Genomic DNA, 23480 nt, shown 5'->3' with positions numbered 1-23480 from the left:
TCAGCAACTCCTGTATCAGTTAGTCTTTGTGTAAACTGAAGTGTCTGGCTACCCAGACACTAGCAAGGCTTTTTTCGTATGCCCTGATTTTATAATGTTAATTTGTGTGCGCAATTGAGCCAAAGCAGGCTCATACTCATGTAATGAAAGATTACTGTCAAGAGGTCTCACTGGTGTTTCTTTGTGTTCCTGTTTTTCTCACAAAGTTCTCGTGTTCCGCTCCCTCCTGCTAGGTGTGGCAGCAGAGACGTGCTGCTTCTGAAGAGGTTGGGTGGAAGCACAGCAAGTTGAGACAACAGCAGTTTAACTTCCCTTAGGAGATGCCTTTTAAACTCTCTCACCAATGATTTTGAGAGGCTACACTTTCACCTCAGGTTTTCTTATTTCCCACACTTGAAAAGTTTATGTGTGAGAAGCAAGCCCTTAGCAAGCTGAGTAGCTCATCAGTATGCAAGACAAACATCAGTATAATTATGAAGCAAGGAAAAAACCACCTTATTTTGACTGAAAAAGCAAAATCCTGGAAACTTTATCTCATCTCACTGCCTTACGCAGAAGAGTGTGATAACGTGTCTGGAATTAGATGTCTGTACTTACATACAGTTTCTTGCTGCCAAGTCTCTATGGACAAACTTTTTGCTTGCAAGGTACTTCATCCCTTTTGCAACCTGAAGGCCAAATCCAATTAAATCTTTTACTGTTGGGTTCTGTAAAATACAAACATTTGTTATGAAGCAATGAATGCAGAAGCCCAAGGAGCAGACTTTTTTTTTGCTGTGACTCTCAGTTTTTGACACACCTATTTTGCCACCAGAATGATCAAGACAGGTTGGTGCTTGTAGTAAAACTGGCGTTAAGTTTAGGTCAAGTTCTTATCTCCAGTGAGGAAACACACTTTAAGAAATCAAAGACTCCAGAGAGTGGAGTTTGCAGCATAAGCAGCATGACCAGGGCTGGGAAGTACTATAGAATGCTGAAACCTCAGCATCACAGTTGATACACAAAATCGACATTTGTGAACTTAGAGTAATAACATGTAGCTCCGTAGATGGTGCTAACTATGACCTTGATGCTCATCAGCTGGAAATGACCAAGAAGTGAGACAGTTCTATTTGAGGCAAAATAAGTGCAAGCTATTGTCACTATGCTGTCATCGAAAAGGTAAATGAGACCTTAGCAGTTACCAGAAGAAGGTTTTCCACAGATACTGGTAACTCTTTCTGCTGGTCTACAATGCACGGGTTAGGCCTTACTGAAAATGTTAAATATATAAACAAAAATAACCTGTAATTCTTTCACCCAACAGCATAACTTGTTATGTAATGGTAAGGTCCCACAGATTTTTGTTTTGGTGATACTGCTCACGATCATTTTCCTCTGTGGAACAATTCCTTTAACTGTGGCGTTATTCTATTTATTTCAGTAAGGACCATGGCACTATTCACAGACAAGGTCCCTGGTGCTTGTAGAACCAAACAAGGTCAAAAAGGAAGAGATCTCTACTTCAGAAAGCTTAATGGCACCAACAATTTGTCAAGATGCATTTTGGTTTTAAATTTAACTGGCTATTGTTGATTGTCATACAGGCAGGGGTGAAATCCCACTGGCTCAGAAGTCGCTTCACACTGTCCTAGCACTGTGAAAAGGGTGAAATACAACAGTATAAAGTGGGCTTATGCTACCTGAGGCTAGACCTGTGGTCTCATCCTTGAGAGAAAGCAGTGAGGCACCTTTGAGAAATCTGCAGTCTTTCAATGAAAATAGGGAAAATCTCTGATAAGAAAGTACTCATAGTTTGTATAACAATTGCTGTTTTTCTAAGATAAGAAGAAAAATATGGATGATAATGGGACTGTGTCTCTAGCTGGACATGAAGATCCCTTACCTAGGAGCTGGAAAGCAGATGGTGACGCCTGGCAGAGCTTTGCTGAAGTCAACAAAGGCATGCCAGTTTAAACCAGCAGATGGTTGGGCCCCTTGACTTAGATCTCATAAACACATTTGTTTATAAAGAGGCTTATGGATGGGAAATGAGAAATACTTATTGCTGATAATTTCTGGGAAACATTCTACAGAGGAATTCGAGGGGGAAGGGAAGGAGTGGCAGTGCTGTGGTCGGGCTTGGTGCCAGCCTAGGCAAGTGCTAAAGTTTAAGGTGTAGTAACAGCAGCAAGTTATAGCTGTAACGTAATTATCACAGCTTCTTACCTGTGGTGTTGGAGCAGGGCCTGGCTAGACTCGCATTACTGTTTGGTAGACCTCACTGTGTACTTACATGAGTCTCGTTTCTAATGAAGTTTCGAAGATCTCCGTGTTTCATGTAGGGAAGAACGACTAAGGGGGATCCTTCATTGGGCAAACAGATTCCCAGGAGTGACAGAACATTGGGATGAGTGAAATCTTTCATGATTATTCCTTCTTTCAGAAACTGAGCTACTTCTTCAAGGTCTGTAATCCCTGAGAAATCCAGTAATAAAATGAAATAATTAAAATAAACCCAAACAAACAACAGTTCATTTCTGTACAGCATGTCATTGCACAAAAATGTGATCAGGAGAAGCTACAAATATGATCCCCACATCCCACACCACAGCTAGCTTATGTGCATCAGTTTTCTTACAATGACCAAATATATTTGGTTGGTGATTTTAATCCTGTTTCTCCTTTTCTTATTATGAATTATTTAGAATTGTATAACAACACTTGACTAAAGCCTTTAATAAATTTTATAGTCTCTTCCTGTTTTTTCCAGCAGCTTTGCCTGCTCTTAAGCAATTTAATTTCCAACAACAAATCTTCAGTAGCCAGTAAAATAAAAAATGACACTGTCTTTCCCTCATTTTCCTCTGTCCTTTTCTTTGTAGGGGAAATACATGGGCATTTCGTTTGATGCACAAATATATACCAATGCCTCCTGGTAATCTTAAGTAATTGGAATTGCTCCAGAGATAAATCTGATCCAGCTGCAACTAAGAATCTTTATGTGTGAAAGTGCACTTCACTGTAATTAATTAGTTCACCCTGGTTATCTTCGGAATTATGGTAATGTCTCACTAGTAACTCACTATTCAGTGACTTCACAGCACAATGGATTTTCCTGCCATCATTATCCAGCAACGTCCCATGGTACACACACCCAAAATGTCCTGTGAAAAAGATCAGAAAGATTAGCTTTAATAAGCAAAATTAGCTTTCTGGTATTTTCCGCTGGGAAGCAATTATACTTGGGAAAGTGATCACGCTTCACTTCTGTCCAGTTCCCAACACTTGTAATGTATGCTTCATAACTAACACATAAAACTATAATTACATAAAACCATCATTACACACAACGAAAACTCTATTTGCAGCATAGTTGATATTTCTTGACCTAGATGGAGTGTATAAATAATGACAAGGCTGGCACCACAACTGCTTCATGTTCTTGTAATGACCATGCACACAAAAACCACATCAGCCCATTCCCACCACGCTCTCCTGTTAGATTTGTGACAGAGCAGGGCACTGGAAGGCACAAGAGAGCAGTTGAAAGGAGCTGATGTGACCACTGGATCAGTGGTTCCCAGTGGTCTGTAAGCCCATGCTAAGTGGTCCACTGGACTGTACAGCCTTGATACCTCTTCAGTGTAAAGTCGCATAGGGAGGGTCACTGTGGGCTTATGGTCTTGCAGATCTTGCTCTTCCGTGGCAAATGCTGAGTATGAAAAGTGGTGTGTTGGCCATGAAAGGTTTGGGAGTTGCTCTACCAATCACAGCCTGACCACATCACTAGGGCAGCACTCTGGGGGCTCTGCTATGGCCTAGTTCCTAGTGCAAAATGTCACTACAAGATGATGAGTGAAATTTGCCTTCTTGCTGATGGTCTAAGCAGTGAAATAAACTGCTAGGGACATGGAAATCCTTCCTGATCCTGTGCTTTTCTGTCAAGGAGATGGGGTAATCTGCAGAGTGGGGAAACCTACTATGAGAAGTCAACTTGACCTGTTTGGGACACAGGGAGAACTGGAGCTCCACACACATGCATTAATTATCCAGATCAAATCACGTACATGTAATGGTGGTTTTCCTTCATACATGTAGTATTTACTGGACACTTTAAAAAATATTAATATTTGCAGTTAGAAAGCAAACTAGGTTTTTTGTCAAGCGTAAGTTTTGCAGAGAACAAGACTATCTGATTAATTCTACTAGGTTCCAGTCATAAGCGCTGGTGAGAGCCCAGTTGGCTTTGATTTTAGCTTGGGGTAAAATTAATACGAAGTTTGTTTTATAAAAGCAACTAAAATCCCATCAGACCACAGATTATTTGGAGACTGGGCAGAAATCCTAAAGCTTGGATCGGGTGTGTCTGAAATATATTTGGGTTTGGCCCATTTCTAGTATGGAGAAGAAAATTAAAAAACGTTAATTATATTGGTGTCATTCCTGATATTTTTCAACATTTAAAAAATGGGAAATTACTTGGCCTTTTCTGAAATAAGAAAGAAAAGACAAAGGCCCACCCTTGCTTTGGGGATGATGAAGTGTAATAGATGGAAGGGAAACACACTGACTGCTTGTTTGATTTGTGGCTATTTTCCTGCAGAAGAGGCATTAGAAATATCATTTATAGCCAATTTTTTATCAGCATTCTGATACTCAACAAGAGACCTTTCATGCCTGATCTGCAGAAGTACTGAAAATCCAGTTTCTACTTGGGTACTCACTAGCAGAGAGTTTAACAAATGCCCCTAACAAATACTGGCTTGGGCTATGAAAGAAGGAGGGAACCTGCTTACAGAGATGTAGAGGAAAAGGGGTGATGGGAGAAATTCAGAAAAATAGGAGACTTGCTGTATCAGGGACAAAAATAAGGGGAAGTGAATCAGAAGCTACAAATTAATGCAGCTGGGATGAGACGAATGAGGGGGAACGGAGAGCCTTTGGCAGGAGGAAACAAACAGCGAATTGCTCAGAGCTGGGGAAAACCTGGCAGGGGGAAAGGGGTGTCTGCATTTCACCTGGCCCATGGGGACTTGTACTGAATGCAGGAGTGACTGCAGGAGCTTTCAGTGTCATGTAGCAATCTTGCCAGCTCTCAAGCTCTGAGTTTAAGACTGCTGGTGTCCTCACCTTGGCATTCCCTGCCATTTAGGTGTGTGCCTCAGGCTTGTGCAATATCGCACTGCAGCCTCACTCTTGCTCTGCAGCCTCAAGGTTCGGAAGCTCTGGCTGAACTTTTCTGTAGCCTGGGAAAGGCTGAATGAGGCAATTCATGAGGAACGAGCAAGTCTCTGACTTGAAAGAAGCCCCATTAAATGACAAACATCTTCCTCCCTCTAATGTCTTCTCCAGCTGATCAAATGCTCAATCCTTCATCTGACTTGAAAGGAGAACTCCTTGGTCCCCCTTTGATTAGGTACATGGGGTGCAGGGCTGTAAGAGGTTAAAAGCTTGAAAAACCTCCATGTAGACACTTTATTCAGAATGGTTTATAATGACTGCGTGTGCAAAAAGAACAGCAGTTTGCAAGGTAAGAGTTGTGGTACCCACCTCTCCCTATTACTTCGCTGAAATGCACAATCAGGCTGTCAGCACCAATAACCACATGCTGCACTTCCTTGACCAGGTCAGGGTTTAAGGCACTGATGTCAATGTGGACATTAGTTTGGAGAAGTGGACTGGCTAAATCTGAGTCTCCACTGGACAGAATCGGGGAGAGGTCAGAGTGAGGATACTGGGCAGGTCTGCACGATCCATTCTGCGACATGCTTGGAAACTGATCTGCAAGATGAACACAAACTGTTATAATCCTTTCAGACTTCTCCTTGGAAAATGAATACTTTTATTTCATTGGTAAGCAAGGTTTATCAGTTTGGAAGTGGCTTGGCTTTGCAGAAGTTATAATCACAAAGGAAAAACGAAAATATGCATTGCTAATCTGCCAAACTCCAGGAAAACCATGTCACTAGAAACTTATGCTTGTCTCAGCTGTACTTTTATGCAAGTGAATGGCAAAACTTCAGCTTTTCAGAGGGGATGGAATGAAGCCTTATCGCATCTTGCCAAGTGTAGGTTGTAGTATTTCGAGTCATTGGGAGTAACAAGAGTAAATTGGAAAAATGACAGTGATTTGGGAGGAGGAAGTAGTAAACAATTAAAAATGTGAAACTTTCTATTATTTCTGTGTTCTAATTCGGTAGAGAACTTTACATTTCATGAAGGTTTCCAAACTGCTGGTGACTAGCTATATTTATCCAATGGTAAATATTCAACCAGGGAAATGCCTAGAGGTGATTCATATCCTGTAAGTGCTGAAGATAATACAGTTGGTGCTACTCATGAAAATAACATGAGCCAGCTGATTTAAAATAGCAGAAATTGAAATGTTTCAGTCAAGCAAGGAGTATTTTTGATAAAATTATTTTTTGTCAACAGCATGTTCAGGTATTTCAAATTGCTTTTGTTTAAAATATTTTTCTAGTATTTGGTGTAATAGAATCAAAGAACTAAGTTTAATCTACACAAATTTCAGTCTGGAATGATTCCAGTGGAGTTAACGAGCAGAATTTAGTCCAGGGTCAAAAATTTAAAAATGGAATAAATTTTACAACACAAATTATCAGGTATTTTATCACTAAAAGATGTTGTACAGGCATTTTTTATACATTAATGTATAAAAATTGGTAGATTTTCATATAGCGCTGTTATCACTAGGTGCTGAGGAAAACGCAGTGCTGCTCTATCTATAAGCAAAAATACAAACTCTTACATTTACAGAGCTATGTTTATATCACCAAAGGCAAATATATATTTAATAATCACGGTAAAATACTCTGGCCATGGTTCCAAAATAATTTTTACAGGTGCTACATGTAAACTTGCATGTTTTCTAATGCTTCTGTCCTTTTTAATGGTAATTGAACATTTCTACAGGAACTTCAAATGAACGCATTCCTCCTTTGCTGTGCTCTCTGCTGTGCTTTCCCAGTGCACACTGGCCCCAAGACGACTGCAGATTTACCTTCCACCAAGGACTTTCGCACAGTTTTGCCTCTGGTACCACTTTCTCTTCTAGCCAGTGGGACAGGCTTTCCTTTTCTTTTGGGAATCTTTCAATCAAGAAACTTCCTGTGCGAGCTGGCGGCAGCAATTATAGAATGGTAAAGGAAGCTGGGAATGGGGCTGCCTCTCAAACAGCTCCGCGATTGGGAATTGCAAAGGTGCAATAAAGATTTGGAGTGATTTCTATTGAGTTATATACAGCAGAACCTGAAATAGTACAAGACTGTGTCTATACCCAGAGTAACAAATGCATGTGATATCTCAAATATCATAATACGGTAACTCCTAATAGTTAAAGACTCTAATGGTAATCACAGAACACTGGCTCCACATGTCTTAAAGGATATGTTCAACTTAAAGTGGTATGACAAGTGCAGCTGAGTGCTCTTCTGGAGAATTCTCACTCTAAAATGGTGTTAAAAGGCACAGAAATGTATTCAGCATATTGTTATTCTTCCCTCATACCCACAGCCCTGAAAGTGAGCAGTGTGTTTTCTGAGGCTGGGATCCCAGCATACATGAACCCCCACCTGATCTGTCAGTTCTCACATCCCTTTAGCCTAATTTTTAAAATGAAGATTTCTGCATCTTACAGCATGCCATTTCATAGGAAAAGCATGAACAGACAAAAGAATATCAGTTTACAAAAGTTCTTTTCCCATGTTGGGCTGACAGAACTGCTTTATAATGACCACATGAAGTCACTGAGACATACTACATCTCCAGCCACTTGATGCTATCCTTAAAATCACTTTTTCAGAGTAGATTTGTGCATGAACTGATGAACTCCATGATAACTAAAAATCACGCTATCTGCCAGCTCCTGTGGAGAATACTTACAGGGATTTTTTACTAATGCTATTTAATATATTCTTCCAACCTGAGTAAAATTAAAATTTCTTTGTATATTAATCTTGGGAAGTACCCGAGAAGCTCAGTTCAAATAGCAAACCTGTGACCATATGGAAGTCCTAAACAATGGAAACACAGACAAACCAGATGGAAAAGTGGAATTAAGACATTGATCAAAGTAGCTACAATCTGAAGACATGAAAAGATGTATAAAATGGTATCATCCATACAGACACATAATAGAGGTGTACCTTCTAGAAAAGTTGATCTGTAGTCTACAGATTCACTTGAGACCATTTCTGTTGTTGGACTTACACTCCTTGCGCTCACCAGCCTGTCCAGGTGAGGAGTGTGCACTCTGCCATCATAGCGGACGAGGTCGCTTCCCAGATCTGAAGGAGGAGAAAGAAATATTGGAAAATCCTCATGTATTTCTGTGATTCATTTAGGTATTTATTTAAGATATTCTGCTCTGCTGAGAAGGTCAGGATGTTGCTGAGGCAGCCATGCACAGGACCTGAACTTCAGCTACCTGAACAGCACAAGCTGTGTTAAAGCCCTGCTCTTGGCCACAGTGGAAGATCCAAGATGGCTTCAAAGCCTCTGGGGTCAGCTTCATGATCTGACTGCGATACTGTGTTAGAACAAGACCTGGTTATATACCAGCTTCTCTCCTCCTTCCCCCTTGCGTAGTGCTGTGGTTCTCACTGGAAGAAAACCCAGACATAGGGACCAGAGAGGAGGCACACTCTGACCAAGTTCTTGATTTGGGTGAGCAGGAGACCAGGACAATGCAGCACACTGTCTTGCACAACCTAGGCACAGCCTGGAAGACTACAAAGCAATAGGATGAAGCTGGAGTACTCGTGATTCCATGCACGTCATTTGCACGTCCCCTCTTCCAAGGCTGATTGGGGAAGAGAAGTTACTAAGTTTTCTGAATAGCTCAGAGTTCCTCCAAAATCCTTCTCCTTTCGGCACAGTGTGGCCCTTCACCCAGCTCAGGAAAGAGCCAAGGGCTGAAATGCAAGTAAACACTGGACTTGATTGTGAAACGTCTACTGACAGGTTACAACAGGGCATTGCATGGCAGTTAAGCAAAGCATGAATTGATGTCAGATTGAAAATCTAAGACAAGATAATGGAATTATTTGATGGAATTGACTAAGATGAACCTTTAATTTGTTTCTTCTTCCTTCTCCAGAGGAAAAACACCATAAAGATCAAAATTAAAACTGATGTTGAAACAACTCCAGCAATTAGTCCCGTGAAATTCTGATCTTGCTGGATCAGCACTTTTCCAATAACTGTTGACAAAACTTCTTGCTTCCACTGAAAAAAACCAGAAAAAATAGCGTGATGATTTCAAAAGACAAGAAAGAAGTAGATTATTACATGAAAGTATGAGCTGATATCTCCCATGTGTATTAAATTTTGCTTTTGTGATGCAGGACTGTGATATGACACTGGGAGTGGAGAAATTATTACATTGGTGTATGTGAAAGCAAATCTACTTTTTAATGATTTATTACATGCCTTCAAGAACTCTAATAGTGACACAGCTCTGTATGTGCTGCACCACACACACGGCACGCATTCACACACGCACTCTGGATAACAGGGTCCCACTGCTACCACATGTGAATTCAAAATGCTAAATTCGTACTCTTATTCAAATGGTGCAGGGAAATGTACAGGCCTATGCATATATGGGCTAAGACATATGTTGAAAAAATCCTAGCCCAAATGTCTTTAATATGGGTCCTTCTGGCATAAATGTGGTGTAAGATCAAACGCTCTGCTGACAGCGTGCCTGCATTTTAGTTCCCAAGGTCACGTGAGCCTGTCCCTTGCCAGCTCTGAGCTTGTCGACAGTTTAAAGAAACAAAACAAAAATACAATCCCAAAAATCAACAACCAAACACCGAGCAGCTAACAGGGAAAAACTGTTTCAGGACACACGGCGCTAGCTCAGTCAGTTGGAATGCATTTGGCCATCTTTTCTCTTCCTCCTGTGGAATTCATTCCTCTGGGTACTGTAATGATGGATTTGCCCGTCAAAAGAGCAAATTTTCTTCTTCACTGGGCAGACTGCAATTTCTGAGGCTCGTTGCCAGTAAACAAGCAGAAACCTTATTTAACCCCTTTATGTTGTGTTCTTTTCTACATACGAAATACATGCCATGCATATTTGTTTCTTAGAGGTTAAGGAGCTATCACATAGTAGAACTGACTGAATGTAGTGTCAGTCCCAGTTGCACATGTGAAAATATGAGCAGGTACAAAATGCAGCATATGCACAAGTATTATATGAAACAAAGCATTTACAGGTCTGGGAAACAGATATGTCAAAAGGAGAGCTGCATCTAATTTTATAGTTTGCCTGATACATCCAAGAAATTAAATTTGTACTTTTCAAAGTAATATTAAAATAAAATAATATTTATTGTATTAATAAAGTGAATTCGTTATTACTATTCATTTAGATTCCAGTAGCACATAGGAATACCATTCATGGCCCAGGATCCTATTGAGATGAATGCCATAAAGACATCATAGAAAAAATAGATGGTCCCTCCTCCAAAGAGCTTACATAGACTTTGATCCTAATCACACTTACATGACTGGCAAAGTTTCCGCTGCTTTCAGTGAATCAGAGTCTATGATCATAAAAGTTCATAGCTTAAAGGTAATCCCCTATTTTGTGATCTTCCTTTTTTTATATCAATAAAAACCCCAAAGATACTGAAAGATTTGTGTTTTATTCTATGAATAAATAAGTCAAAACAGTCTACAGTTCAAATTTGCGGTAGCACTCTGAATGACTCTAGTGAGACCACCTTTAGAACAATAATTTTAGAACACAAACATTTGTACTAAGTGTCTGCATCTTACAAAAATAATTGAATTGAAATTATAAAAAGCAGACAAAAAGTTCTTTAAGAAAGGATCTGATCCTCTTGACTGCAGCAGAATTTTTTGCTGAAGGATTTGTGAGCTCCAAAGTAAACCTATTCCAATATAGCCTCCCATTCTTTCCCATATGTTTCCTCTTGTGTTTGGATTAATAACTATAATTTTATTTCTGTGCTTAGTTTAGGTCCTGTTTTGTGTCTAAAACTCCAGAAAGTCTCTGTGCAAACAGGTAAAAGAAACAATGCTGATAATATTTCTTTTAAAATAGTCAATATTATTTAAATTACCCCCAAATGAACAGGGATAGTGATATCTCTATAAACATAGGTTTAGGCTTAAATTTCAAGTTTATAAGTTCAATAGTGATATTGGGAATGATAATGAAAATTGCATTAGTATTTCATGTGTCGTGTAGACGCCTCACCTCTATATTTAGCTCACTGTTGGATTTGAGGAGATCGCTGGGAACCGTACACAGAATTGATTCCGATTGCAGGAGGAGGTTTTCGCAGCTTTTATTTCCAACTTTTAGCACCTCTCCTTTAACGGCTTCTGAATCAATATAATTTCCCTTGGAAAAAAAAATCAATTTCATATTACATAACCATCTCAGAAAAATCCTTTCATTACCTTGGAAAATGTTTTTAATGGAAAAACAAATGTGAAATAGAAGACTAAAGCAAATTTACATTGCCCTGTCAATATGCATGTATCAGGTTTCTTCATGTAAATGGGAGTTTGACATACAGGCCAGGGGGGGATGATAACGTTTATGGATAAAATCTGCTGTCAGCAATACTCATACAGCCATTACAGACTTCTAAAAATGTAAATGTCTGAGAGAAAAAATTCTGTTGGTTCTGTTTAGATTTTTGCATAATATGCACAAGAAAGGAAGCATTATGTGATCATGCTGTTTACACAAAACTAGCATTATATTATCCACAAACTAAAGGCATCTCAAACATTTTGTTTTGCAAGTGGTTATGGTAGCAGGAGTGAAACTTTCAAAAAGAACTGATTAATTATAATCATTAAAATGCACAAATCTGTTAAAAGCACATTCTGTAGGCCAAAGAAGAACAAACCCTGGTAATAAAGATGACAGCATGAAAAGTGCACTCCCTTCTCAGAAAACTCGCTTTCACATCCTAGACTTGGATGAAATATTCCTTCTGATATCATGACAGTAGTGGCCAAAGGCCAAGTTCAGGATCTTTTGTGGTCAGGAGTGCATCAGTATTTCAGCAGCTGCCCTACCCTGTGTGCAGCCCATCTAAAGATGAAAGAACAGGCATATCAAATGGGACTAAAAGGGGAGAAGGGAGGGCGGGGAGTAACACTAATAAAAGTTGTTCATGTGGGCTGGATCTGGGAGTTTCTTATGAGAAGGGAGGTAGGCATCATGGGTGACACTGGTAAGAGAACTCATAGATGGGGAAGAAAACATGAATCACATTCTGAGGGGCAAAAAGTTCTTACTTAGGAATATGTTTTGGGTCTGCTGCAGAATCGGACTGAACCGTGGGAAAATGTTAATAAAAATATAGGAGAGCGAGTTTAACGTCATCTTTTGACTGGCAAAGCCAGACCTCAGGTGAGTGCTTTAAATTCCTGGCCAAAAAAGTACATTTTGCACTCTATCTTCTGTCTGCTTTGAGCCATTCTGTTCAGTTTTAATTAGTACATATTCAATGTTTATTGATTATTAGTGTGGAGGCTTGCTGCAGATGGTGAGCCATTCATGTTCAAATCTTTCCTTTGAATGATGTACCTCAAGAGACTTGAATGTGGGTCTTCAATCTCCAGGATAAATGTTCTGTCCTGGGGAATGTGGGTGAGTGGCCTCACTTTTTCTTCTACACGAAATCTTGCAATTTTTTCTCCACCAAAACTGATACTTACCCAAAGGATAAAAAAAAAATCATACTGACAATTTTTAGGTTCCTAAGCAGAGCAGGTTGACTTGGGAAGAATGAGGAGTGACTGCAGCTGCAGAGCTTCCACCTCACCCTGCTCGGAAATACCAGGGTTTCCATATTGCACTCTCTAGGATCAGACACTGAAAGAAATACTATTTTCTATGTAATGCGGAATAAGACTGAAAATAGAGTGACCTATATATAGACGAGTTCCTTAAGATTCTCTTCTAAAGAATGTGTTGTACTGGCTTAGGAATAAAGTAGGCAATTTAGTAAGTCTTGTCCTACTCTTAGTTTTAGGGCAGATGTGCCAGAGGACAGCCAAGATCTCAGACGTGATGTGTAACATGAAATGACAATTGTGCTACTTGTTTCTCTAGTGGACGATTTATATTTATAAATATGATTTAGTCACATAGTGGCCCACTCTGGAAGCAGGCACAGAGACCCCGTACCGGCTTGGTGCAAGAGCACAACCCCTGACCAGGCCAGGCCTCTGCGCAGACTGAGGTAAGAAGTTGTTTCTTTCCTTATTTGGTGGTTATTTGTTGTTGTTGTTTGTTCTTCCCACAGCTAGGCCACACTGGGCCATCAGCAGGCCACTGTGCAAGTCTGGGTCAGTGGCTCCTGCAGGAGGCAGCAAGCAGACTCTGTCCTCTTGAGCAGACTCAGGTCTTGAGTCATCCCCAAAAGCAAAACACCAGAATTTCTCCTGCCCTGAGATCTTCCTGAGCTGGCAGGAGACAGGAGAACTTCTAAAGTGGCGTCTTCACCTTGTTGAAGGAGGGAAGTGCCTCAAGCCACTCTGCCATGACCCCTCTGACTGGGGCATGATGGGCACTGAGAGACTTCAAAGAGACACATACTTGGCAGAGGAAGACAGTGACGATGTGGGACCTTGAGAGGCTCAGTAGTGTGGAAGACAAAAGGGCTGGGACTGAAGACAAGAAAGGCTGGCACTCATGGCATACAGTTCCCTGTGTTTTAGACAGAAGACTTAATGTTTTCTTATGTGTAACATTTTCTCACAAAAACATCTTATGGTCATCAGGGGAAACCAAATAGAACCCTTCAATTGGTACCCACTGTCATTTGATGAAAGCCAAAGATGTCACACTAGATTAGTTTGATTGAAAAACTTGTGATAAAAGTTCCCTCCGCCCCTCTGAAACTAATTAAGAAGAAGATAAAAGAACTTTGGTTTGGTAGAACAGACTGTTCACTGAAGCAAGCTGCCATTTAATTTCATGCTGAGCTTGCTTAATTACTGCACAAAATATGACCATGAGGCATGTAAACTTGTGTGTGGGTATTTTTGAATGTGGGTACAGAGTGAGGGAAAAGTGTTGCCAACATGACTTGTAATGATCTTTTGGCTCCCGACTATAGTTTCTGAAAGTTGCCTCAGTGTTTTGGTAGAAGCATACCACTATAACTAATTCTATTTAGAGGAAAATGTTAAATTGGTGCTTGTTCATGTTTTGTTCTAGGAGGCCAGCTTTCACTAATGTTATTCTCCAGTTGGTTGCCAGGAAATAATCAGGGCATTAGCCTTAGGTAGACATCTCTGCCTTGGGTGCCATGACTACAGGTGACATCAATGCTACAAAATTGTGACTTTGGTCAGTTGTCAGTGGGACAATCCTCAGCCAGCCTTTCTCTTCTGGATGGCTTCTTCCCAGCAATAAATAGCACCAGGGACTTCTCCTTCAGGGAGACTAAAATGTTCAAGAGTAAAAGAAGACAGTTACAAACCACCTAATCGTTAACCTCATTCCCTGGGAAGATTATGGATCAAGTACTCATGGAAGCTTTTCCAGACAGAGGAAGAACAATAACGCAACTGAAAACAGCCAGCATATGTTCCTAAGGGCGGATTTTGCCTGAGCAGCCTGTTTGCCTTCTATGAAGAGATGACTGGTTCTCTAGATGAAGGGCAAGCACTGGACAATGCTTACCTTGATTTTAGCAAGGTTTGCAACAGAGTTTCTCATAGCATTGAAAACAAATTGGGATGTTATGGACTGGGTGGATGGACCATAAGGTAGGTGAAAAACTGGCTCAAAGGTTAGAAGTCTAACAAGTGGCATTCCTCAATGGCTGATAACTGGGACCAATACTGCTCTAAATATTTATGAATAAACTGGACAAAGAGACAGGATGCACTTTGAGATTACATCAAATTTAGGAAAATAACTGGTACACTGGGGGGCAGGACCACTGCTAAGCGTGACTGTGGCAAGCTGGAGGAGTGGGCCAACATGAACCTCATAAAGTCCTGCACCTGGAGTGGAATAACCCCATGCACCACGACAGGCTAAGGAGAGCAAAGCAGAAAGATACTCTACAGAAAAGGACCTGTGGTCCTTGTCGACAATGAAGAGATATGAGGCAGCAGTGTGCCACTGTAGTGATGAAGGCTCACCACATAGTCTAGCAGCAGCAGAAGCAAAGCCAGTTGATCGAAGGTGATTGTTTTCCTCTGCTCAGGGCTTGTGAGACCACGCCTGAAGAATTGTGTGGAATTTTGATCCCCACAGAATAAAAGAGACACTGACAAACTGGAGGAGGTACAGCAGAGAGACACTGAGCTGGGAAGGGAGCTGAAGCCCAGGATGCACAGTAAAGGGCTAGTGGAACTGTGTTTTTTAAAGCTGTAAAAATCTCAATTCTTGGAGATTTTCAAAACTCACCTAGACAAGGCCATAGCCAACCTGACCTAATTTTTAACATAGGCCTATTTTGAGCAAGGGCATTAGACTATGAAGACCTCCAGAGGTTCCTTACAATGTAAGTTATTCTATGATTCTTCTCAAATTAGTCCTCTTTCCAGTAATTTGATATGCATGACCAGGAAAACACTGAGACATGCAGCAGCTCTATATTCCCAGCTCTCCATTGACCTGCACACCAGAACTCTTTCTAACATTTCTCCATAACTGAACAGGAAAATTGCTCTGCATTGAGGAAGGGGTGATTGTACGGCCACAAGTTCCAAGTAGAAAATTGAAGAAATAAAAATCAGGCTGATTATTCTTTGGAATTTTCACAAAACACTTTGTGGAGACAGAACAATATTAAGAGAGCTGACTGGAACGCAGCATGGCTCACAGAGGCTCTGAGGTAACTCCCTCTGATTTGCTGCAGCTCAGGAGCTGGCCCGCTGGACCATCTTGGAGTGAAAGACCTCAGGGCTTCAAGCTTTCATGGCTGTCAAAGGGGAAAAGAGTTCGGGCTTACAGAGCTATGGAGCAGCTACACAAAGCATTAAGGCTGTTTCTCTTCTGCAAAGCATTTTTTATAGATTATATTCAATATAAATTATAGATATTCTATATAAATCTCATGTGCATAATAATACATTTTCATAAACTTTCATTATAAATTAGAAATACCTGTATTCATGCTATTCCTATTTGATACTCAGAAAAGCACTAGATTTCAGGAAATCAGACTCTTGCAAAATGGATTTAACTTTCTCTGCAGCACTCTAGCAGAGAGCAGCCTGTGCCCGCAAGGACCCCGAATTCCTAAGAGATGTTTCTCAGTGCTGTGTAGGCCATGCTCAGTGCTCTTTGAACAAGCACTCAGCATCAACTTTGCATTTTTCATGGATCCGTAAATATTTAGGCTACAGTGATGACTGATCCTCATGAGTGACTTTGCACACAGGCCAGAGTTTCCCTCAGCTCTAGAGAGCCAAAGCTGCTAGGCCACTTTCTAAAGGTAACTCCGCATCTTTTGTGAGGAAGGACACAGAGCCCTGTGACAATAAGATCTGGGACTTTCGCGCAGACCACACGCTGCAGGTTCTGGGCTGATGGCCATGTTTAATACTGAACTGGCGACACAGCTCGTGACAATCAGAGGCTGACTCAGCATGGTTCTCCCATGTGGATGAGGAAAGCCCCTCTCCCACCCCACCTGATGCCAACAACTGCCCTGCATCTTCTAAGTTGTGACAGCTGGGGGCTTGGATGAATGCAGTACTGAACACACTGCTCTCCATCTCCCTCTGCCTGTGCTTCCTTGGGGTTTCCTTTATTTCATCAAAATGTCTGTTCCACACTGCACTGCTGATGTGCGCTTGCAATAATAGAAATAACAGAATAATAGAAAACAAGTATTTCAACATTTCTTACCTTAATTTCCAGAATGTTTTGGTTGCCTCTTGAGATGAACACCGGCTTTTCAAAATGCTTAAATACAGGATTATTTACATAATCAAAATCAAAGTACAAAGAGCTGACACCATCAAAAATAAAGAACACTTTGGTTACAAAGGGTGGTTGGAGATCGAAGGCTTTCAGTGAAGGTGTTGTACAGCAGATTATCTCTGAGCTGGAGCGGTGGCTACATGCCTGTGGGTAAGAAAGAAAGAGGTAATTGAGTAAGTACGTGCATAGGAAGTCACTGAACATAGAACATAACTGTTCTATAACAATACACATATATTGAAAAAATAAACACCACAGGTCTTGTTCTTCTTTAAGCAAAGCGAAATCCTGATCAGTGCTACACAACGTTTATTTAGAGCTGGGAGAAAACTTTAAAATCTTTATGTCAATGGTGTTTTCACTCTTGTAGAGGAAATGTTCAAGTAAACAAGCTTCCTGGCCTGATTGTTCACAGCACTTTTAAAGTAAATATTTTGCAGATAATTAATGGAAAATGATTTCCAAAGCCAAGGACTATCAGGAGGCTATTCTGATGTACTGAGCTGTACTGGGACACAAAGCAGCCATAATTCAGCTTACCCAGCCTACGTCAGAGTGACTGCCACATGGATTTCTCTTACTTTTTTTGTTACCAAAGCCAAAAGCAAGGGTAAAAAGAAGGTAAAAACGGGGCCAACTAATCTGACTGAAATAATGGAAGACAAAAATAAAGCACAATTTATGTACAGTGTAGCTAAGCCACTATGTTTCCAGAAAGACTACAGATCCTGTGAGAAAGCACTTAAAAGCAAAAACCACCATGGGGTTCTGGGCCATGAAAGCTCAGCAAAGTGTATCTTCTTTCAAAAAAATGTATGTGTAAGGCTCCGGAGATGTGGTATTTGGAGCTTGGGTCTGCTGGTGTCATGCAAGTCCCTCCTAAGAGTGTTGACTGTGGGACACACTTCACACTGTAACTCCTTGGACCAGCAGGGATGAGATGTTTGCCCCTCATTGTTGCACAGGAGACACCTGACAATGCGTGTGAAGCTGCGCTTGCCCTCACTCTGCCGTTGTTCCTCGCGAGGGCCTGATCTAGAGGTGTCTCCTGGGGGAAAGCTGCTGGTGCTCCAGAAGACCTGGCAGGGCTTCCTTTGTACTGCAGGAGTGTGATCCAGTGTGAAATGTCTGCTCAGGGTGCTTCCCTCTAACCCATACCACCTTGGCACAGGACTCGTGGGACAAGAAGACAGACAGAGGTCTGTCCTGTAAGGATCACTGTGTTGCAAGCAAGGACAGCAGGGGTTTGCAGGGTTTGCAAGCAGCCTGATCTGAACTGGAGTTTGGGCAGTTTGCAGGGATAATGGGAATCCTTGCAGATGGGATTCATTCAGCCTTTATCTAGACACCTGCACTGGAGTTAGTCGTCTGAACTGCCCTCAGTCAGCATAGGGAAACAGGTCAACTAGAAGAGGGATTCGTCTGATCTGTTTTAGACAACAGTTTGAATTAGATTAACGGTGCTCTAGAAGGGTCGACTTCTCTCTCTTGACTCTGAAGGTTTCTACATAAGTAATTTGATTAGAATGTGAACAGCACATCCACAGGCACTGACAGGAGGCAGGTGGGTGCCGGGCAGCATCATGCAAACTGCAGAGTGGCTTGTTTGTGATTGTCTTGTGTACTCCCTTCCCTGTGCCTCCCTTTTGCGCTGCCTACCGTGGATATGGTTGAAGGACTTCTGGCACAAACAGAGTTGTTTCAGCCCTGCAGAAGTATTTCTCTTCTGACTATATAAACCTTCTGTAAGTAGTTCCCTGTACGCCATGCCCTGACAGAAGAGATTACACTTTTTTCTTTTTTTTAATATAAATAGAGTGGCTGACATGTGCCCTGGTAAGAGTGGGGCTTAGCTCGTAGTTATCATAAATCTTACATTTGTTCTACAGGAACTTTCCCTGGAAAATCACCAGTGCTGTTGAATACCTTTCCACATCTAGAGAAGGCCAAAAATTATATATTCTTTTGTTTTGTTTTTCAAATTAAATTGGTTCTGATTATAAAATGCTGCCTGAGGAAGTTGTGAAATTAGTTTATGTTTGTCTCTAATATGCTAAATTAATGCAATGTAATTTTGCTCTTTCAAATCAGTGACATAACCTTTCAAGCGACATCAGTTATATACCCACATTAGCTTGAAAAGTGGGATTAAATTAGCTGTCTACAAATCAGCACTTTTTCTTATCACCAGAGCAATTCATGTTTCTGTGCATAATATTGTGAAATCTTGAATGCGAGAAACATGTTCAAGGCTCTGAAACCGAGCACTAGAGTTTTAGAGCTCTACTGCAAGGGTTACATGTCTGTCAGCTGTGAGTTCAGCACTCAGTTAAACAGCTTGGTGAGGGTCTCAGTGATGCACTTGCACCCGTGTAACTAATGGCCCATTTAGATTCTTAGCACAAATTCAGAAATATTTGTGCATCCTCCATGAAAACAAGATAATCTGTGGGACACAAGACAAAGCAGATTTTTGCTCCCTTTTCTTACAGTTTAAGGCTGTTCTTCCTCTTTTGAATATCTTGTTATACACCTTTGACCATATCTCAGGCTTTGTTATATCACATGGACCTAGAAATTCATTTGAATCAGTATGGTAATAATAAGATGAATCATTAGTGTAATGGATGATCAAGCCATACTTTTCCATGATACATGAATATTCGTAAAGATATCTATCATTTTGTGTCGATTCTGAAAAGGGATTACTAAAATATATACAATTATAAAACCAAATATGTTTCAGATAATCATGATATTTATTTGATTAATGTAAATTCATTAGACTTTTTATCTACTGTAGAGTAGTGATGTCCCTTAAATGAATAGCAGTGGTATTCATAACTTTGTTTGTGGCTATCTATTAGAATCAGATACTTTACTTTATCAGGCTGGTCTCTGAAGAGGAAGCTTTCAGAAAATGATAAAAATCTAATAATACACTTTGGAGGGGATGCAATGTGACTGATTGGTAAGGTCAAGAAAAATCTTATTTGCAATGCCCTTATTGGTACATGATTTGACATGACATTTTTACCTTGAAATTGGTTTTAGCAATTGAAGAATATGATGGTTTAGTTTTCAAGAAATATTGGATTGAAGATCTACAAGAAAAAAACCCTAATTCAATCTATTGCCTTCTCAATTAAGATACTGCCTATCACCCAGCACCTTTAACTTTTATTTAATTAGGCTTTAAAGTACATTCACTTTAAAAGCTAAGCCTGCTTTCTTCTTGTGACTATAATCTACATCTGAAGACAATAAGAAGAAAAGATGTAAAAATTATGGAACATTTCACAAGCATAAGTAAATACTATGCCCCAAAGGGAATAATAATCCATTGCACAATGCATATGACTCATGACTTAAAGGTATGTATTCTTGTTTCATTTGTAAAATACGACCCTTGAGGCAATTAATTCAAACCTGACCTACAGCATCTGAACTTCGGTGCCCAATTCAATATTTTTTTGTCTGGTAGAACAACAGAAAAAGTATGAGGGAGGATCTCTGAGCTCCAGAGGTCTCCCAGCAGCTGACCCAGATAAGAGAGGGGCAGCTGGATGTGTATTACAGGATCTGTAGCAGTCAGAAGGAAGAAAAGGGCCAATTTATCCTTTCATAAAAAGTAAACTTTTGGAGTTCCAGTGAGTAATGAAAGATGAATGAGGTTAAAAGCAGACCAGGAGACTCTCCAACCTTCTTTGCCAAAGGATGATTTCTCAATAGAAAGAGATGAGAATTCAGGTCCAACTCGAGGGAAGCCTACTCAGAAGGCTTTTTTGTGTAGGTGAGAAACTGAGCAGTGGCACTCAAGGAGGGTATCTTGAGGATTTTTCAGAGAACTCATTGGCTTTTGCTGCCATTTCAGGTAGTGCAATGCATGGCACTAATGAATCGGTAGCATTTTTATTCCAGTTGTCTTCTTAAATGAAGGCATGGGAGATGATACTTCTAGTCTATCAGATCATTGGACCAGAAGGTAGACTACAACTTCTCCTTCTCCTGTGTCAGTGTCAGTCCTTTGCACAACATGAAACTAAAATACTTGCTGGCCTTGGGATGGTTGATGTACCTGCTAGCACCACATCCCTGGCACCCTGGTGATTTCACAGCATGGGCTTTTCCCTGACACCCCCTGCTGCACTCTTTCCTTTGCAGGAGATGTGCATGAGATGCAGAATCAGCACAGACAGAAAAGCCAGTGGTTCCTCCATGCTTTGCTGGGCTTCTGGGCAGCTTTATGCCACAGAGTCAACACAGATAAAGGATCCAACTCGGTGTCTTCAGATAGGTAGTCAGGAATACCTTCGATAATCACACACTCAACATTCACTGTTTCTAGGCAATTTCTTCTGTCATTAGGTAATAAACCTAAGGTAGACTTTCACAGGTGAATTCTAGGCATTTTGATGAGCATTATGAGTATGGATTTTTCATGCACTTGTAAACATTTAAGGAACTTTATGGTATTTTTAAATTCTCCTGTAATACAGCAGGAAACGGCATCTAGCAGGGAGCAATTAAGAAATGTTGAAGATCATTCAAGAGACTACTTACTGAAGAGAGAATTAAAAGTCTGTGGAAAGAGATGATCTTGCATAGCTACAGGGTCATTTATTGAAGGTGATGCATTAAAAGGTGCTTCTCCGCAGTTTGGCAACGTTGCATATATTGGGGCACTCATGGTTAGAAGAGATTAAACAGAGGGAATATAGATCCAAATTAGTTAATGGTTAGAATAATAGAAATGCTACAGTAAACAATCCCTGAATGACCACTTGTTTACTATTGGGGAATCAATGCAAAGTACAGGCTTTCAAAGAGAAAGTACTGGCCTCAAGTGCTCCAGAAGCAGAAGAATCATTTAGCATGACTTATAGCAGAGGTTAGAAGACACTTATTTTGTAAACAGGCTCCTGATCAAACACTATTCCAAACTGTGCAAAGCTTTTTTACAAGCACAATGCAAAGTGAAAGGAAGGAAAGAGCTGCTTCCCCCCTTGTGCACCTCACACAGGAACTGGACATGTGTGCAGAAGTGAGAGGGTTTGTGTATCCTTATGCATTATTTAGAGCTTTGGGGAATTTATGCAGCACTGCGTAAATCCATATTTTTTTTGTTCCTTGTCAGAACAAATGGTCAAAAGAACTCATGAAATAGAAATTAAAAAGAAACACACTGCAAGTATTGAAACATATGGTTCAACAACTAGAACATTTTTTACATTCATTGAAATATCAAATTCAAAGAAGGCAAAATGTATTATTTTGATAGCGTTAACATAGATTGTAACATAAACACAAGTAGTGTGAACACAGTATTGAATAATTTTAAGGAAATGTAACTAAATATGAAATGAAAGTGATAAAGTTGAAGCAAGGCATTTTTGCATTATACAAGAAAAATGTTCAGAAATACTGAACTTAAAATGTTAGAACTGAAAAGCTCAACTTAAATATTTCTTCTATAGGAGACTGCCATGTTGCTCCCAGAATTTTTCAGTCTTGATGAAACTGCATTTCTTATGGGCACTTGTTCTGGAAAAACTCTTACACCAGTTGTACCGCTCATCTCTTCCACTGGGATGGAAAGAAACAAGCGGAGAAGATCAAATGCCCCAGGGCACATCAGCTGGCTCTGCTCCCTGAGGCTTTGGGATGCAGAGCATCCCCAGCAGCTCCTGCTACGTACAGAAGTGACCCTCCACTCACACTGTGACTCCATCACGGCTCTAGGCCACAATTAATGCCGAGAGAGTGATTTAAGGATCTGGAGACAGAGAGCTGATAGGAGAAGGTGAGACCTCTTTTAAATTGGGCACCATCAGTTTTAGGCAAATGGGAGAGGGTCTGGGAGGTGGCAGAAATAATGAGCAGAGCTCTAGGGAATAAACTTATTGGGAGAATTTGAACCGGTTTGCTTTGTTTTAACTGGAAGAGAGAAAGGCTGAATCATAATGTAGTGCAAATATGTAAAATTAGCAGGAGAGACTGGTAACCTGTTGTTTGTGTCCACTGAGGGTCAAACAAGAAGATAGCTAATTAGCAGCTAGGATTTGGGTTAATTATTAGAAAGAAGTCTTTCCAAACCACTAGGTAAGCAGGTAGAGCAGCTCTCCCCAAAGCTTGTTTAAGCAAGGTTGGGAAATTTCTTTCACAAGAAGCTTTAATAACAGCCTAGACAAACATCCGTCAGGCAGTGGTCTGGCTGCAGGGAAGCGGGCCAGGCCAGGTCTTTGTGGTCCCTCCCAGCTGTACTTTCTTTTGATGCTTTGGGTTGTGTTTCAGTGCTGGCTTTGGTTTTCCCAAGAGCCAAAGTTTCTGAATGCTGACAAAAGAAGTTTCTTGTAGGAGGCTGGTGAGAGAAAACTGAAAAGAAAAAGGTCTTAAATAAGAAGTAAAAAAAAAATGACTCAGCTCTCCTCTCCCAAACTAAGGAGGCAAAAAGATATATAACCTCAGCTATAGGACTCCTAGAGAATTTTGGGTTGTACTGTATTGTTTGCCTGGGTTCAGTCTATTC

At 40.5% G+C, this 23480-nt stretch overlaps 1 protein-coding gene across 4 annotated transcripts in view; it reads right to left on the bottom strand.

The window, feature by feature from the left end:
- MET (MET proto-oncogene, receptor tyrosine kinase) overlaps positions 1–23480 on the bottom strand; it is a 91729-nt gene that overhangs the window by 5624 nt on the left and 62625 nt on the right. For all 4 annotated transcript variants that reach the window (XM_065860144.2, XM_065860134.2, XM_065860154.2 and 1 more), the window contains 8 exons: positions 16877–17095; positions 11237–11383; positions 9072–9228; positions 8148–8288; positions 5533–5763; positions 3066–3146; positions 2276–2457; positions 598–707 (listed from right to left, as the gene is read on the bottom strand). In XM_065860144.2, coding sequence (XP_065716216.2) covers positions 598–707; positions 2276–2457; positions 3066–3146; positions 5533–5763; positions 8148–8288; positions 9072–9228; positions 11237–11383; positions 16877–17095 — 1268 coding nt within the window. The remainder of the gene's footprint in view (positions 1–597; positions 708–2275; positions 2458–3065; positions 3147–5532; positions 5764–8147; positions 8289–9071; positions 9229–11236; positions 11384–16876; positions 17096–23480) is intronic.

This window comes from Patagioenas fasciata, chromosome 1 (genome assembly GCF_037038585.1).
Source record: "Patagioenas fasciata isolate bPatFas1 chromosome 1, bPatFas1.hap1, whole genome shotgun sequence".
Taxonomy (NCBI): domain Eukaryota; kingdom Metazoa; phylum Chordata; class Aves; order Columbiformes; family Columbidae; genus Patagioenas; species Patagioenas fasciata.
Note: the sequence above shows the minus strand (reverse complement) of the source record. Positions and strands in the feature narration are given on the sequence as shown.